The sequence below is a fragment of the Podarcis bocagei genome (assembly GCF_964188305.1).
Source record: "Podarcis bocagei genome assembly, chromosome: 18".
Taxonomy (NCBI): domain Eukaryota; kingdom Metazoa; phylum Chordata; class Lepidosauria; order Squamata; family Lacertidae; genus Podarcis; species Podarcis bocagei.
The window spans coordinates 947,382-963,260 of record NC_138144.1 but is presented as its reverse complement, the minus strand read 5'-3'; the positions used below and the strand labels follow the sequence as shown (position 1 = coordinate 963,260).

Sequence of the window (15,879 nt, the reverse complement as noted above, 5' to 3'; positions counted from 1 at the left end):
TTAAACGTTTAAGCATTTAACCTACAAAAACAAGACAAATAAAAATACACAGTAAAAAGATAGTTGATAGAGGAAAAAGGAAAGGGGGAAAAAGTAGAGAATAAAAAATAGAAACAAAGAAAAAAGCCAAAAATCAGAGCTAGAAATGAGTTAATATTTTCAAATCTTATATTTTCATCACTAGTTTCTTGACCTCCTCACACCTCCCATTTTGTGTTCCAGTTCAAATATTAAGTTCAGCAAATCCTTACCCTCTTAACATTTATCCTTACCTATTATTACCTAACCTATTATTATAAATATCCATTTCCAATAGTCAATCTCTATGTGCTTTTTTCAAGGCTCGGGTTAATTCTGCCAGATCTGCATTTCACCCAAATCGCTTACAAAGCTCACTCTTTGCTTTTCCTTGCTTGGGTGGTTCTGCTCCAATGAAGTAGCAGGGAAACTCCCAAAAGTTTGGCACCCTCCACGAGGGGTTTATAAATTTCATTTCACTTTTAATTTGTATTCCGCCTTCAGGCGGTTTGCAAGCTGCAAACAAAATAGACGGCAAAGATCATGCACGGTGTAGTAATAATAATAATCATTATTATTTATTCCCCAGCCACTCTTGGTGGTTTCCAGCAAAATACTAAAATACAATAATTCATCAAATATTAAAAGCTTCCCTAAATAAGGCTGCCTTCAAATGTCGTAGTTGTTTATCTCCTTGGCATCTGATGGGAGGGGGCCACCACCGAGAAGGCCCTGTGCCTGGTTTCCTGCAACCTCACTTCTCGCAGGGAGGGAACCGCCAGGAGGCCCTCGGAGCTGGACCTCCGTGTCCGGGCTGAACAATGTGACAATCTGATCCTATACCAAAAGTTGTCACAGTAACTTTAAAATAAACAACTATCAAATAGAGCAACATTTGACAATCCGTTAGAATATACTAGTGAGCGGTGAAATTAAATATCCACAAATAATAATTAGAACAGCTTGCACTTGTCGGTTACAATAAAGAATTCCTAAACTGTGATCAGTTAAAATTACGGCAAGGCACAGTGCACAGAACATAACGAAACCATGTAAAATCATCAGATTGAGAAACGGAAGATGCACAACTTCACACAATTTTTTTTAAATTATCCCTGAATTCTCTTCCCAACTGCTTCAGCTGTATGCAAAGTCGCTGTCCCAATTCCTGTGAATTGGAAAAATGGCATTGTGAAATTTCACACTCAAAAAATCAACTTTATTGACTGCGGCGAGAATGATTTCTGCTCAGAAATGGGGGGAAAATATGTACCAAGCAAGGAAGAATGGTCCTGTCCGCTAGGGATCATGGGAGTTGTAGTCCCAAAACATCTGGAGGCCCGAATTTGCCTATGCCTGACTTAAACCAAACACTTAAAATTAACGTTAAAAAAATTACTGGGGATAAATTATTAATTGTAGGAGAGGCGGGGTGTTACAGATTTTAAAAATTATGAGAAACCGTAAAAGGAGTGCAAGTCAAAATAGATCTATTTGTTGGGAAACGTTGGGTTTTTATGTCGAAACATTTCTGAAGAATTGAAAAGTAAAGTTTATGGGAAACTTTGCACCAGCCCAGGCTATCAGAGGTGTTGCTCTGGTCAGTAGGCCTTACTCCCACGTAAACGGGTGGTATCATAAATTATAGGAGGTAGATAGCTTGGTCCCAGGAAGAGATCCAATCTTGGCTTCTCTAAATAGGGGTGGGACTGTCCTTTTTGCCCAGAACCCCGAAAAGAGACTTGCTAATAGCCAGGGAGGGAGATATTTATCCAACTGGACCCTGTGGTCATCTGCAGAAGGCGGTTTCCTTATGCAGCCCAAAGCACACACCAAAAATTATACACAGACACACACACACACCCTGCTAGATCTGGAATCCTTTTGTAAGTAATTGGAGGGGGGGACACAAACACAACACACACACACACCCCAAAAAATGCCCAGCTTCCTTTTAGATGGCGTCACCATCCTTTAAAAAAGAGGAGGGAGGCAAGGAAATAGGGAGGGAGAGAAGGAAAGAAACGGAAGGAAAATGGGGAGGAAGGGGCTGAAGGAGAAAGGGAAGTGAGGGATGAAAGCAGGGAGGGAGGGAGAGAAGGAAGGATAGGGAGGGAGGGAAGGGGAGGGAGGGATGGGAAGGAAGGATGAAAGGAAAGGGACGGAAGCAGGGAGGGAGGGAAGGAAGGATGAAAGGAAAGGGAGGGAGAGAAGGAAGGAAAGGGACGGAGAGGGCTAAAGGAGAAAGGGAAGGAAGGAAGGATGAAAGGGGAGGGAGGGAGGAAGAGAAAGAAGGAAGGACAGAGACGGAAGGGAAGGGAGGAAGGATGAAAGGAAAGAGAGGGAGGGAGGGAAGGAAGGAAGGATGAAAGGAAAGAGGGACGGAAACAGGGAGGGAGGGAAGGAAGGATGAAAGGAAAGGGAGGGAGAGAAGGAAGGAAAGGGACGGAGAGGGCTAAAGGAGAAAGGGAAGGAAGGAAGGATGAAAGGGGAGGGAGGAAGAGAAGGAAGGAAGGATAGAGACGGAAGGGAAGGGAGGAAGGATGAAAGGAAAGGGAGGGAGGGAGGGAGGGAAGGAAGGATGAAAGGAAAGAGGGACGGAAACACGGAGGGAGGGAAGGAAGGATGAAAGGAAAGGGAGGGAGAGAAGGAAGGAAAGGGACGGAGAGGGCTAAAGGAGAAAGGGAAGGAAGGAAGGATGAAAGAGGAGGGAGGAAGAGAAGGAAGGAAGGACAGAGACGGAAGGGAAGGGAGGAAGGATGAAAGAGGGACGGAAGGAAGGAAGGAAAGAGGAGAGGAAGGGTGGAAGTAAAGAGAGAGGGAGGGAAGGAAGGATGAAAGGAAAGAGGGAAGGAAGGAATGAAGCAGGGACAGAGGGAGGGTGGAGAAAAAGAAAGAAAGAAAAAGACAGACAGATGACCAGCAGCAGCAGCAACCGCCCCCCAGTCCCTGCCAGTTGCCCCCCAAGGGTCCAGGGCGGCGGAGGGGGAGGAGGCGAGGAGGGCGTGGCTGTGATTTGCCCTCCCCCTGCTTCTTCCCCCCCCCCGGGCGCATGCGCGCTCCCGGCCGCTCCTCCCGGCGCCGGCTCTCATTGTTGGGCACCGGGTGACGCGCGGGCGTCGCGGGGCGAGGCTCGGGCGCCTTGTGGGTGCGGGGCAGCTGACTGAGCTCCCCTCCTCCTCCTTCTCCTCCTCCTCCTTCCTTCCTTCCTTCCCTCCCTCTCTCTCTCTCTCTCCTCCTCCTCCCTTGGATGGGCTTGCAAACAAAGGAGGGGGGCTGGGCGAAGGGGCTGGGGCGCGCGCAAAGGCGGGCGGCGGCTGGGGGCGGTGCGCAGCCCCCCAAAAGCCGGGGGGTCCCAGGCTGGGGGGCCAGCAGGAGGAAGAGGAGGAGGAGGAGGAGGGAGAGGGAGGAGGGGGTCGGGGGCCTGCCATGCCCAGCGCCCTCTACCAGCTGGAGGGGGGCCCCGGCACCTGCTGCCCCCCTCCCGGCTTGGGCAGCTTGCTGCTGAACCCCCAGATCCCGCCCCCTGCTTGCTTCGACCCCAACAGCATCCTCCTCCCCAAGGGAGACCTCTCAGAGCATCCTTCCTCTCCTCCTGCGACGACGGAGGACCACCAGCGGGATGAGGATGCTAAGGATGGAGATGATGGAGAAGAAGAAGAAGAGGAGGACCCCTCCGCCGCTCTCCGCTTCGCCCTGGACCAGCTCTCCATCTTGGGCTTGGCCAAGGATGGGGAGGAGGAGGAGGAAGCAGCTAGAGGAAAGGCGGAGGAGGAGGGCAGAGGAGGAGGAGAGGAGGATGCAGCAGCGGCGCAGCAGCAACATCAGCACCAGGAGAAGGATGGAGACCATGGACCGCTTCTGGAAGAGGCAGAGGGGCTGGACCGCTTTGCCTATGCCGGAGGAACAGGAGGAGCAGCGGCTCTGCCCCTCCTGGGCCCCGAGGTCGGCAGCGCCCCGCCGGCCCCCGAGATCTTTGGGGCCTTCCCGGCCCACTTGGGCCCCCCGCAGCCCCCCCTGCTGGCCGGGCAGCACCTGGGCAGCATCGGAAGCCGCAAGAGGAGCGTCAACATGACCGAGTGCGTCTCGGTGCCCAGTTCGGAACATGTGGCCGAAATTGTGGGCAGGCAAGGTAAACTCATAAAACCTGTAATTCATGGGGAATCCCTGGGGGGTGGATGTTGGTGGGGTGGGGGCGCTGGTTTGCTTTGCCCACCTTGGAACAGGAGCCCAGCAGGTGAAGAGCCGTGACGGGGAGACCCTTTCCGAAATTCGCAAATAACAATTTTATCATTTATACCCCACTTGCATTACCAAGACACCCACTTAGTAAAACTCACTTGTGAGTTTCTTGGGGGGGGTGGTCATTATTTTTTTGCATGGGGGTGGCCTGTTTTTTCAGTGCGGCCTGCCCCTCTCTCTCCTTAACTTTCTTTTAACCAAGAAATAAAATGGGCTTCTTTTAGGCAGCGCCTTACGAAGAAAAATCCCGGAGCTAGAGATATTTCTCTTGGAAATGGGATTTTCGTAGAGGGAGGGTGGAATTAGAGGACAAGCATGCTTGCGGGGGGGGGCATATCGGGAGCTAAGCTAGAGGACACCACTCCTACAAAAAACGGTCTCACATAAATATATGTTTACCGTTTTTCAACGTAGGATGGAAATTGGGGGGGGGGGAGTTTACCTCTCTGTGACTTCCTCTCCCCCCCAAAAAAATGCCCCCACCAAATTGCTTACCACCTGAGTTTATAAAGGCAGCCCTGTAGAGCTTTTTCTCGCAGCTTTTAAGGCCTCTAAAGATTTCCCCCAAGCCATGAACTGCCTTAAACTCCAGGCCTATCCCATTTCTGCTTTGGGGTGATGGGGGGGAAACCCCACACAAACCCCAAATCCTTTTGTTCTTCTGTATCCCAGGAACAGCGAGAAGGGAAGGAAGTTTGGGGAGTGCTTGACTTTTTCCCACCCCAAAGCGAAATAAATCAGTGTCTCTTTTTATATCTGTTCAGACCTGCCCTCGCTTTTATAAAAAGGAGAGGAACACACAGAGAGTTTTGGGCAAGAGATTTTTGATATTGGAATGGGAGGCTGGAATCCCTCCTCTCTGGGAGACCCATGTCAGCCTGTGTGCAAGGTTTGCCTCCCAACATGACCCAGGTAAAACGGTCGAACCTTTTGAACCTTCCACCGAAATTAAAATTAAAATAAAAAAGGGTTGCATCCGACCAAGCTCTGCTCAGGGTCGATGGGCCTAGAACGAAGGGGCCTGGATTTCAGTGGGCTTACTCTGAGTAGGACTAACTTTGCCATCAATCATTTCCCCACCCCCAAAAGAAGCCCTCCCAAAAATCTTGATGGGCCTTGGTGTTGCCATTTGCGTCTTTGTCTTGTGTTTTGAGATGCGCTTCCAAACTTCACCTTTTCAAAACCCCTCTCTCTCTCTTTTTTTAAAAAAACTGATGTGTCTTTGATTCCCTGCTTGGAAAAGGAAGGTAGATTTTTAAAAAAACGGCCTAGAAAGGAGAGTAGGTCGAATATTAAACCGCCGCCCCTTTGCTTTTTGCAAAAAAAATAAATTACGGGTGAAAGCAAACCTGATTTCAAAGCATCTGTTTAGGTTTTGCAAAAACACACACCCCAAAATGGAACAGTATCGCACCCTTCCTGCTTTAAGCGTGGAACCGGTTGTGACGTGCAATTACACACACCCAACATTTCCCCAAATCTCTATATATCTAAGGCTGGGCTTCCCATATGCTGCAACCTTCTTTGCCTTTGTTCCTTCAGCTCCTGTGCAACGTTCCTGAATTTCCAACTTCTCGCTCTGGGGTTTTGCTTGGGTGTTTTTATATTTTCTTATTTCCCCCCCTAACATTTTATTTTGGGGGGGGGTGCATCTCTCAACACGCCCCCCTCCCCTTTGTTTAAACTTTGCTTTGTTCCCTTTGTGAGAGGTGCACGCTGTCTCGAAAGCAGTGACATCACGCTCCCTGCTTCCGATTGGACCGCTCCGGGAGCACACACACCCCTTTCCCCGTCCCCTAGGCCACGCCCATCTTAAATTTAGACCATTCTCAGCTTCAATTTTTTTGCACAGAAGAAAAGGGATTGGGGTCAGTGCCAGATTTACGTACAAGCTAAACAAGCTCTAGCTTAGAGCCCCACTATCTTGGGGGGGCCCCAAAAAAATTGCAGGGAAAAAAACACCTGGATGTACATTTCCAAAATATAAGATAAAAAGCAAATGAAATAAAACCTCCATACAGCAACAGTGTTTTGTGTTGTGTAGGCTCCTGTGATGTCAGTATTACTATCATTTTATCTTAGAGCAAGTTTCCAGAGACTAGATTATGAGTCTTTGTAAATTGTGTTTCTAAAGGAACTTTTGTTATTGCCAAATGCCAAGGTGTTTGCATGATTAAGTTTGTCGTGGATTAAAAACGTCACTTTAAGTTAGAGCTTAATATTTATTTCACTCTTAATATACTTCTTGATTGTATTTCACTATTAATATACTTCTTCTTAATTGCATTTCACTATTAATATACTTCTTCTTAATTGTATTTCAGCAAAAACCATTACTTTGATAAAATACATATTTTGTTACGTGCAAATGGCTTGAGATACCTATGAGGTCCATAAATGACCATACACAGCATATATTCAACACAAAAAAAAGCGACAATTTGTTGTTGACAAAGGACAGCTGGACATAGAAAGGGCCGCATTACCTTCAGGAGCTGAGGGCCGCATCAAACCCAAACCCGGCCCTAGCTGCAGTAGTGACATACATAAATAATCATTTTTGACACCTGGGTATTTTGGTCTGAATTATCCCCAATCAAAAAGGACGCTGGTTTTCTTTCTTTCTTTCTTTTCAATTTTTTTATTGATTTTCCAAAATTTTGAAAACAAACAAACAAGCATAAATCTTATCTATACTTAATCCAATCTTCATAACATTGTTAGGTGACTTCCTCTAATCCCCCTGGCTGAATTTCAGTGTAACAGTTTTCCAAAACTAAATTTCTCATAAAATTTAACTTAATCAGTTAGCATCATTCTTTCTTTTCATTTTGACTTTAAACATTTTATTCTCTAACATCACCTGTTTAAATCCCAAGCCTATCTGATATTTGCAAGTGTTCCCAGTTAAGTTATCTTAGCATATTTAACTAAATAGTCTTTGAATTTCATCCATTCCTCCTGGTACTCCTCCTCCTCCTCCTCCTGGTTGCAGACTCTTCCGAAAAGTCCATCGTCTTCATCTGCCATTCCTCCACTGTTGGGACTTCTTGCGATTTCCAATTCTTCGCTTACAAAATTCTAGCTGCAGTTGTAGCACACAAAAACAATCTGACATCTTTAAGGACGCTGCTTTTCTTGAGAAAGTACCGTATTTTTCGCTCTATAAGACGCACTTTCCCCCTCCTAAAAAGTAAGGGGAAATGTGTGTGCGTCTTACGGAGCGAATGCAGGCTGCGCAGCTATCCCAGAAGCCAGAACAGCAAGAGGGATTGCTGCTTTCACTGCACAGCGATCCCTCTTGCTGTTCTGGCTTCTGAGATTCAGAATATTTTTTTTCTTGTTTTCCTCCTCCAAAAACTAGGTGCATCTTGTGGTCTGGTGCGTCTTATAGTGTCTTACAGAGTGAAAAATACAGTACTTTTGAACATATATTTCGACCGAGAGCTAACATTTTGACCATTTCTCTTCCGCCTGGCTCCAGGGTGCAAGATCAAAGCCTTGCGGGCAAAAACCAACACCTATATCAAGACCCCGGTGCGAGGAGAGGAGCCGGTCTTCATCGTGACGGGGAGGAAAGAGGATGTCGAAATGGCCAAGCGCGAGATCCTTTCGGCCGCCGAACATTTCTCCATGATCCGAGCCACGCGGAACAAAGCCAGCGGCACGGGGGGCTCGATCCTCGGCCCACCGAACCTCCCAGGACAGACGACCATCCACGTCCGCGTCCCGTACCGAGTTGTGGGTCTGGTTGTGGGCCCCAAAGGCGCCACCATCAAACGCATCCAGCAGCAGACGCACACGTACATCGTCACCCCCAGCCGAGACAAGGAGCCCGTCTTCGAGGTGACCGGCATGCCCGAGAACGTCGACCGGGCGCGAGAGGAAATCGAGGCCCACATCACCATGCGCACCGGCTCCTTCGTCGACGTCAACGCCGACAACGACTTCCACTCCAACGGCACCGACGTCTGCCTGGACCTCCTGTCCGGCGGACCCTCCAGCCTGTGGTCCAAGGCCCCCAATCCGGCCCGCCGCGCCCTGCCCGGCCTCCGCAGCGATACTTCCCCGGCGGAGACCTATTTCGGCGGGCCCGTTCCCGAGGGAGCCCCCAGCAGCCCGTTCGGCGGCTGCTCCGGCAGCTTCCCCTTCAGCGACGCTCTGGGCTCGGACGACGGCGACTTTGCCTTCGACTTCCTCCCCTTAGAGCTGGCGGCGCCGGCCCACATCTGGTCTCCGTTTGAGCCCCCCGCCGACCCACTCCAGGCCTTCAGCCGATCTTCCTCCTCCTCGCACAGCGGCGCTTCGCAACGGCGCAAGAGCACGCCACGGCACTCGCCCACCTTCCCGGAGGCCGCGACGGCCCTGGAGCACCCGCTGGCCCGCCGGATCCCGAGCGATCCGGTCAGCGCCGTCCCGTGGCTGCCGCCGCAGGGATCCCTCTCGTCCTTCTCCAACAGCACCGGCTACTCCTCGTCATCGTCGTCGCTGCCCGGGAGCCTCTCGGCCGCGTCGGGCTCCCCCACCGACTCCACCGGCTCCGAGGGCCCGCGCAAAGCTTCCCGCGAGTGCATGGTCTGTTTTGAGAGCGAGGTGATTGCCGCCTTGGTGCCCTGCGGCCACAACCTCTTCTGCATGGAGTGCGCCATGCGCATCTGCGGCCGCTCCGACCCCGAGTGCCCGGCCTGCCACACGCCCGCGACGCAAGCCATCCACATTTTCTCATAGGCGCGGCGGGTTCCCGGGGGTCCGGCGGCCCCCTTTCCCCACCCCCCTTTACGAAAACACGGCCGGCTTTTTGCGAACTTCCAAACTGTTTCTATCAACCTTTTTTATATATATATAAAAAAGCACACACAAACACGGCGGGTTGCGGCGGGGAGGGGCGCCCCAAATGCAACCGTAAGTTACGCCTTCGCTGCGTAATAAACGAGATTTTGGAGGCGGGCGGGAGGGGAATGAAATGAATTCAGGGGAGTGGGAGGGCGGGGATGGAAGCGCCGCGCCGATTTCAAGACTTGGGCCAACGGAAATATATTTTAAAACAATATTGTTTACAGGATAGCTTTAACTCAATCTGGGCACAACCTTTTCCTCCAAATAGCAGTATTTTCGTTCTCTCTTTTTTTACAAACACTAACGCACCGAGCGAAAACCGAGGTCCGCATGCACTATGAAAGGGGCCACGGATGATGTTCTTTAATCGAGAACACCGTCTATTAATATTTTTGCATATACATTTTTTTTGGGGGGTGTGGTCTGCGGTTCCGGGTTTGTGGATTGCGTTCGGCTCAGTTCTGCAGAACCTCTGTCAACGGGCCAAATCCACAACCAGGCCTTTAAAGCAGAACGGCGCCGCTTTTAACAGTCCTGAGGATTCCGGGAAGTATAGTTTTACGGCGCTGAGAGTTGCTAGGAGACACGCACCCCGTTGCCCTCTCGGCGCTACAGTTCCCAAAGTAGTTTGGCAACCAGCCCCGCTTCCCAGAGAACTCTGGGAATTGTAGTTTCCCCCGAGGGTGACTGGGGCGGGGTCGTCTGACCACTCTCAGCGCACTGAACAAACTATGCTTCCCAGGACACTATGGTGCCACAAATGTGGCCGTTATTCGTGTCCCCGGACCAACGTTGGCCATGCCCATGGATTGCAATGGGTCTACTCTGTGTAAATGCCCGATCCAGCCCGATGTGTCTACCTTCCTTAGCCGTACGCAGAGTAAACCCGTTCAGTGGGTTTAAATTGCATCAAACTGTTGGTTTTTTGCAATGAGTCTTCTCCAGTTATAGCTAACATTAGAGCTCAGACGTATTTAGGTGGACATACATATATAATTTCTGTTGGTAAGACAAATAAAAACCCGCTGTCCCCCCTCCAAAAAAATCCATGCAAAGAGAAGTGGGGGGGTGATTTGGGGGTTCACCGCGATCAGAAAATATGGGGCGAATCTATGGGGGCAAATTGCCCATTATGCCAATTTAAGTCACAAATGCGCACACACACAAAGGAAAGTTTTAAACGAATGAGTCCTTTAATTTCAGTGGGCCTACTCAAGAGTAGGGGCTTGGTTACACCCCACTATCTCTTCATTTTTCTTTTTCTCGGCCTGGGTTTTGTTTTTTAAAAAAGAAAACTTTTATTTTTTACTTCTGTGTATATGTAGGGAATTTCTAGGGGAGAATAATTTACTTTATTGAATAAATTTTAAGAACTAAAATATATTTTATTTTTTAAAGAAGGGGGGAGGAGGGAGGGGGGCTGGGACGGGGGCCGGAGCTTTAACCCGACCATGGCTAAAGTTCTTCTCATATATATATTTGGTGATCTCACTTGCTGATTACGAGAATTGTATGCAGAGATTTATTTTTTTGAACTTTCAGAGCCTTCTTAATAATAAGAACAAAATAATAAGAAGAATAAAGACTTTTTTTGCTACCGATGAAGCACTTGCGTCGTGCAGCAGGGGGGGTCTGGGCGTTATTGTGGGTAAACTTTCAAAGTTTAAGCATGTATCGTGCCTTACAACAGATTCTGGGGGGAACATCCTAGACCTAAGCATTCCCGGGGGCCAAGTGTCTGGCCCTGGGAACTCTTGTCAAGCCACATTGCCAAAATTAAAAAAGGCGCCTGGGTCCTTTGGTAAGTTGGCAACCCGAATAAGCAGAGGCGCTGCGGCCAATGTGTGCATTTGGCAACCTCACAAGCTAACGTCTGTTAGAGACATTTACGCTTATGAGAGATTCATATACGATACAGTGGTACCTTGGTTCCAACCGGAAATTCCGTTCCAAAAGCAAGGTGCGCTTTCCCATAGAAAGCAATGCAGAACGGATTAACCCGTTCCAGACTTTTAAGAACAACCCCTAAAACAGCAATTTAACGTGAATTTTGCCGTCTAACGAGACCACCGATCCATAAAATGAAAGCAATAATCAATGTGCTGTACTATAAAATAAATAAGACAGCATTGTAGATGATTTATTATTATTATTATTATTTCTTACTGCACTGATGATAGTCATTGTTTGGATGGGGGGGGGGGCTTTTATCCATTTCCACAGTCACACAATCCATCCATCAGTAGCTGAACTGGGTCACCCATAGTCACAAAAAGAAATGAACCGAAAACGCCTCAAAAACAAAAAAGCAAAATGAATAGCGAAGACAAAGCGCCAAACTTAATCCGTTCCAGAAGTCCGTTTGACTTCTGAAATGTTCGGAAACGGAGGCGCGGCTTCTGATTGGCGCAGGCGCCCCGGAAACAATAGTTGACAGTCACGTCGGACGTCTGGCTTCCGAAAAACGTTCTAAAACCGGAACACTCACTTCTGGGTTTGCGGCATTTGGGAATCAAGGTCCCATTGTACTTTTAAAACATGTTTCGAGCTTTAAATTCTAATCGCCCCCTCGCTGGCTTTCCAGTGGGCAGCGAGTCTCAGCATCCCAGTTTAAGAAATTTTTCGTCAATCGAAGCACATAACTCCTAAATCGCCAGCGGCGACCCAGGCGACTGGGCAGACCTCGCAGGGTCGTCAGGAAGAGAACCATTCGCACAACCCTGAACTCCTTGAATGAACCTTAGAATCAAATAACAATTCCTTGGAGCGAAGGCAGGCTATGAACCTTAGAATGAAATAACGTGAAGCAAATCCTAGATTCAGGTAGGTAGCCGTGTTGGTCTGACGCAGTCGAAACCTATTAAAAAATAAAATGTCCAGTAGCACCTTAGAGGCCAGCTAAGTTTGTTCTTGGTATAAGCTTTCGTGTGCACGCACGAAATCTGAAGAAGTGGAACAAATTCGTTTTTCGTTTCCGCTTGGATGCAAAACACACAGACACACAAAAGACCTCGGAGCAGTTTGACGAAAAGATAAAAACAAGGAAAAAATGACAATTCTACTTTAAAACCATTGGGATATTTCGTACTCTCGTTTCTTGGAGGTTGTCGATGGGTGGCTGTCGATAACGGGTGTTTTGGCTGAGATTCCTGCCTCGCAGGGGGTTCAGCTGGATGATCTCAGGGGGTCCCACCCGACTCTGCGATTCCTCAATATCCATCGCCGATAAACAAAGCACCGACAGGGCAAAGGTATTCTCACCTGCTCCGCACCTGTGGGCCAAAGGAGGTGGGTTTGTTACCCTATCTTTAATAGATGCCAAAAATCTAAAAGATGCCCGGATACCAGCAGGGAGTTCCATAAGTCATGCTGGGTAGCCTGAGAGTCTTATAAATGATTTTAATCGGTTTTACATAGGTAAACTTCGTACCCTCTTAATTTATCTCTTTGGCTCGACTGAACCTATGGACTTCCCTCCCTGACGGTTTGCAAAATTAAACTTTGCATCTTTGCATTTCGCTTCATTTCCCGTCCTTGTTATATCGTTACTTAAAATATTCTATCTCCTTCATGGATCAATGGAATCATTGGGTTCCATGATCACTGCAGATGGTGACAGCAGTCATGAAATTAAAAGACACCTGCTTCTTGGGAGAAAAGCAATGACAAACCTAGACAGCATCTTAAAAAGCAGAGACATCACCTTGCCGACAAAGGTCCGTATAGTTCAAGCCATGGTTTTCCCAGTAGTGATGTATGGAAGTGAGAGCTGGACCATAAAGAAGGCTGATCGCTGAAGAATGGATGCTTTTGAATTCTGGTGCTGGAGGAGACTCTTGAGAGTCCCATGGACTGCAAGAAGATCCAACCTCTCCATTCGGAAGGAAATCAGCCCTGAGTGCTCACTGGAAGGACAGATCCTGAAGCTGAGGCTCCAAGACTTTGGCCACCTCAGGAGAAGAGAAGACTCCCTGGAAAAGACCCTGATGTTGGGAAAGATGGAGGGCCCAAGGAGAAGGGGACGACAGAGGACGAGATGGTGGGACAGTGTTCTCGAAGCTACCAGCAGATGGCAGCAGTGGAGAATAAAAAAGTGGCTTTTGAATAAATCTGAATTTATCAGCCACACCTGAACTTGAACTTGAACTTAATAACTCAACCTCGGCTCCTAAATTTTGCCAGCTAAGTCATACAGAAAGACTCTACGCTGCTGTCTCCTATTCCAGGTAAGACTTACCCAAATATCTTCACCAGGGACCATTTTAACCTGCCATTTAATTATTTTTATTCTTTTCTTAAACTGCCTCGAGGCGTTGTTGTTTTACAAGCGAGTGATGCGCAAATTGTACAAAATGAAATAAGAATGAGAACAGGGATAGCTGAAGATGTGATTTTTGGCTTCGACCAGCTTCTAATTTTACCGGTTTCAAATTCAGTCCTCCACACTCGGAATGCAATTTCCTTTTCTTTTCCTTTCAAGGAAGTTTTCCGGATACCCTAAGGTTGGTATCCAGTTTTTGCACAGATGTTTCCAAAATCACTTCCCCTGACATAATAAATTACAGAGTCGTAGAGCTGTGAGGGAACCCGGCACTCAAATAAATTATAGAGTCATAGCATTGGGACCCCCGTGCGGTCATCTAGCCGAACTCCATGCAAGGAAGTTACAGCTTCATCACCGTACACAATGGTGAGCGTTTTGTCGGTTTCCAATGCCGTTTGTATATTTTAATATTTCTCACTGTCCGGTTTCTGTGACCGTTCGCCAAACTTTCCGGCCACGCCTTGTATGATCTATAATTCTGCAGCCAGGCTGTCGACTGATTATTGTTGTTGTTGTTTAGTCGTTTAGTCGTGTCCGACTCTTGGTGACCCCCTGGACCAGAGCACGCCAGGCCCTCCTGTCTTCCACTGCCTCCCGCAGTTTGGTCAAAATCATGCTGGTAGCTTCGAGAACACTGTCCCACCATCTCGTCCTCCATCGTCCCCTTCTCCTTGCGCCCTCCATCTTTCCCAGCATCAGGGTCTTTTCCAGGGAGTCTTCTCTTCTCCTGAGGTGGCCAAAGTCTTGGAGCCTCAGCTTCAGGATCTGTCCTTCCAGTGAGCACTCAGGGCTGATTTCCTTCAGAATGGAGAGGTTGGATCTTCTTGCAGTCCATGGGACTCTCAAGAGTCTCCTCCAGCACCAGAATTCAAAAGCATCCATTCTTCGGCGATCAGCCTTCTTGATGGTCCAGCTCTCACTTCCATACATCACTACTGGTTATAAGGGCTCTCTTTTTGCAGTAGCATCATTGCCTGCTGGTCTGTTGCTGGGCACAATCCCAACAACAACCAGGGTGTTTTTTCCAGGGGGAACTCACCTGGACTCAGTTCCAGAACCTCTCCAGAACTTTCACGTAGCTGCCACTCTAGCCAAGAAAAGAGGTGTTCGTGCAGAGTTCTGACCCCTCTTTATTTTCTAGAAAAATAGTATTGATATTAACAATAATTCTTCTATGCCACCCATCTGGTTGTTTTGGAGGGTGTGATGGTGAGGAGAAGGAAACACACATCCTTGAAGGAAAGGTAAAGGGACCCCTGACCATTAGGTCCAGTCGTGGCCGACTCTGGGGTTGCGGCGCTCATCTCGCTTTACTGGCCGAGGGAGCCGGCGTACAGCTTCCGGGTCATGTGGCCAGCAGGACTAAGCCGCTTCTGGCGAACCAGAGCAGCGCACGGAAACGCCGTTTACCTTCCCGCTGGAGCGGTACCTATTTATCTACTTGCACTTTGAGGTGCTTTCGAACTGCTAGGTTGGCAGGAGCAGGGACCGAGCAACGGGAGCTCACCCCGTCCTTGCGGGGATTCGAACCGCCAACCTTCTGATGGGCAAGCCCTAGGCTCTGTGGTTTAACCCACAGCGCCACCCGCATCCCTCCTTGAAGGAAAAGTGTGCCACAAATATAATAATTATGCTTGTGAAACGTCGACCACTTATAAACACCATCTCCAACTCCTCAAAAGATTTCATCAACAGTGTCTCCGAAAATTTTTAGACATCACCTGGGAAGACAGGTGAACTAATGCCAGTGTACTGGAAGAAGCAAAGATCACCAGTGTTGAAGCGACGATTCTTCAACATCAACTTCGCTGGACTGGTCATGTTGTGCGGATGCCTGATGATCGTCTTCCGAAGCAACTACTCTATTCCCAACTTAAGAATGGAAAGCGTAATGCTGGTGGTCAACAAAAGAGGTTCAAAGACTCTCTCAAATATCCTCTGATTCTCTGCTAACTAAGCTGCCATGCTCTGAGCTTGGCTGACGCTGATTCCCATCTCTGTGGCATTTCCACAAGCCCCAGTGACCTGATTCTGGTTTTTACGGAGAGATAGGCAGCTCCCCACCTAACCGAATCTTTCCAGGTCACCCGAATGAGGCTGTTCTCTCGCAAACGGCCGCGTTTGCGCAATGCGAATCGGGGCAGCGACCAGGCCTCTCTGGGTCGGCGGTGACGCCAATAATGAGGATAATTCGAGGGTGGGAACATGGCGCCGTGCAAAGCAGCCCTCTGGTCCAAATCTCTGCCTCGCACTCCCGTCCTTTTCCCCCCTTCCTTCATCTTTCTAATTGTCCTGAGTCACTGATGGCCATTGATGGATCCCGGTTGCCGTGGCAATAGATGAATAGGGACCAGAGACTCGCCACGGAAAATGGAGCGAGGAAAAGGACGCTTAATGCTTTATTATTATTTTCTCCACCTGGTAACAACTAAAATCTATCTATCTATCTATATTTGTTG

At 48.6% G+C, this 15,879-nt stretch overlaps 1 protein-coding gene across 1 annotated transcript; it reads left to right on the top strand.

The window, feature by feature from the left end:
* Positions 1–3,342: 3,342 nt before the first annotated feature.
* MEX3D (mex-3 RNA binding family member D) lies at positions 3,343–9,073 on the top strand. Its single transcript, XM_081177547.1, has 2 exons — positions 3,343–4,150; positions 7,745–9,073. The coding sequence occupies exons 1-2, from the start codon at positions 3,448–3,450 to the stop codon at positions 8,986–8,988; spliced, it is 1,947 nt and encodes a 648-aa protein (XP_081033673.1). The 5' UTR covers positions 3,343–3,447; the 3' UTR covers positions 8,989–9,073.
* Positions 9,074–15,879: the final 6,806 nt, after the last annotated feature.

Excerpts from the sequence above, each read along its gene's own strand:
- MEX3D (XM_081177547.1), top strand. The coding sequence starts at position 3,448 with ATGCCCAGCGCCCTCTACCAGCTGGAGGGGGGCCCCGGCACCTGCTGC. Across the intron at positions 4,151-7,744 it reads CGAAATTGTGGGCAGGCAAG|GGTGCAAGATCAAAGCCTTG; the intron begins GTAAACTCATAA and ends GCCTGGCTCCAG.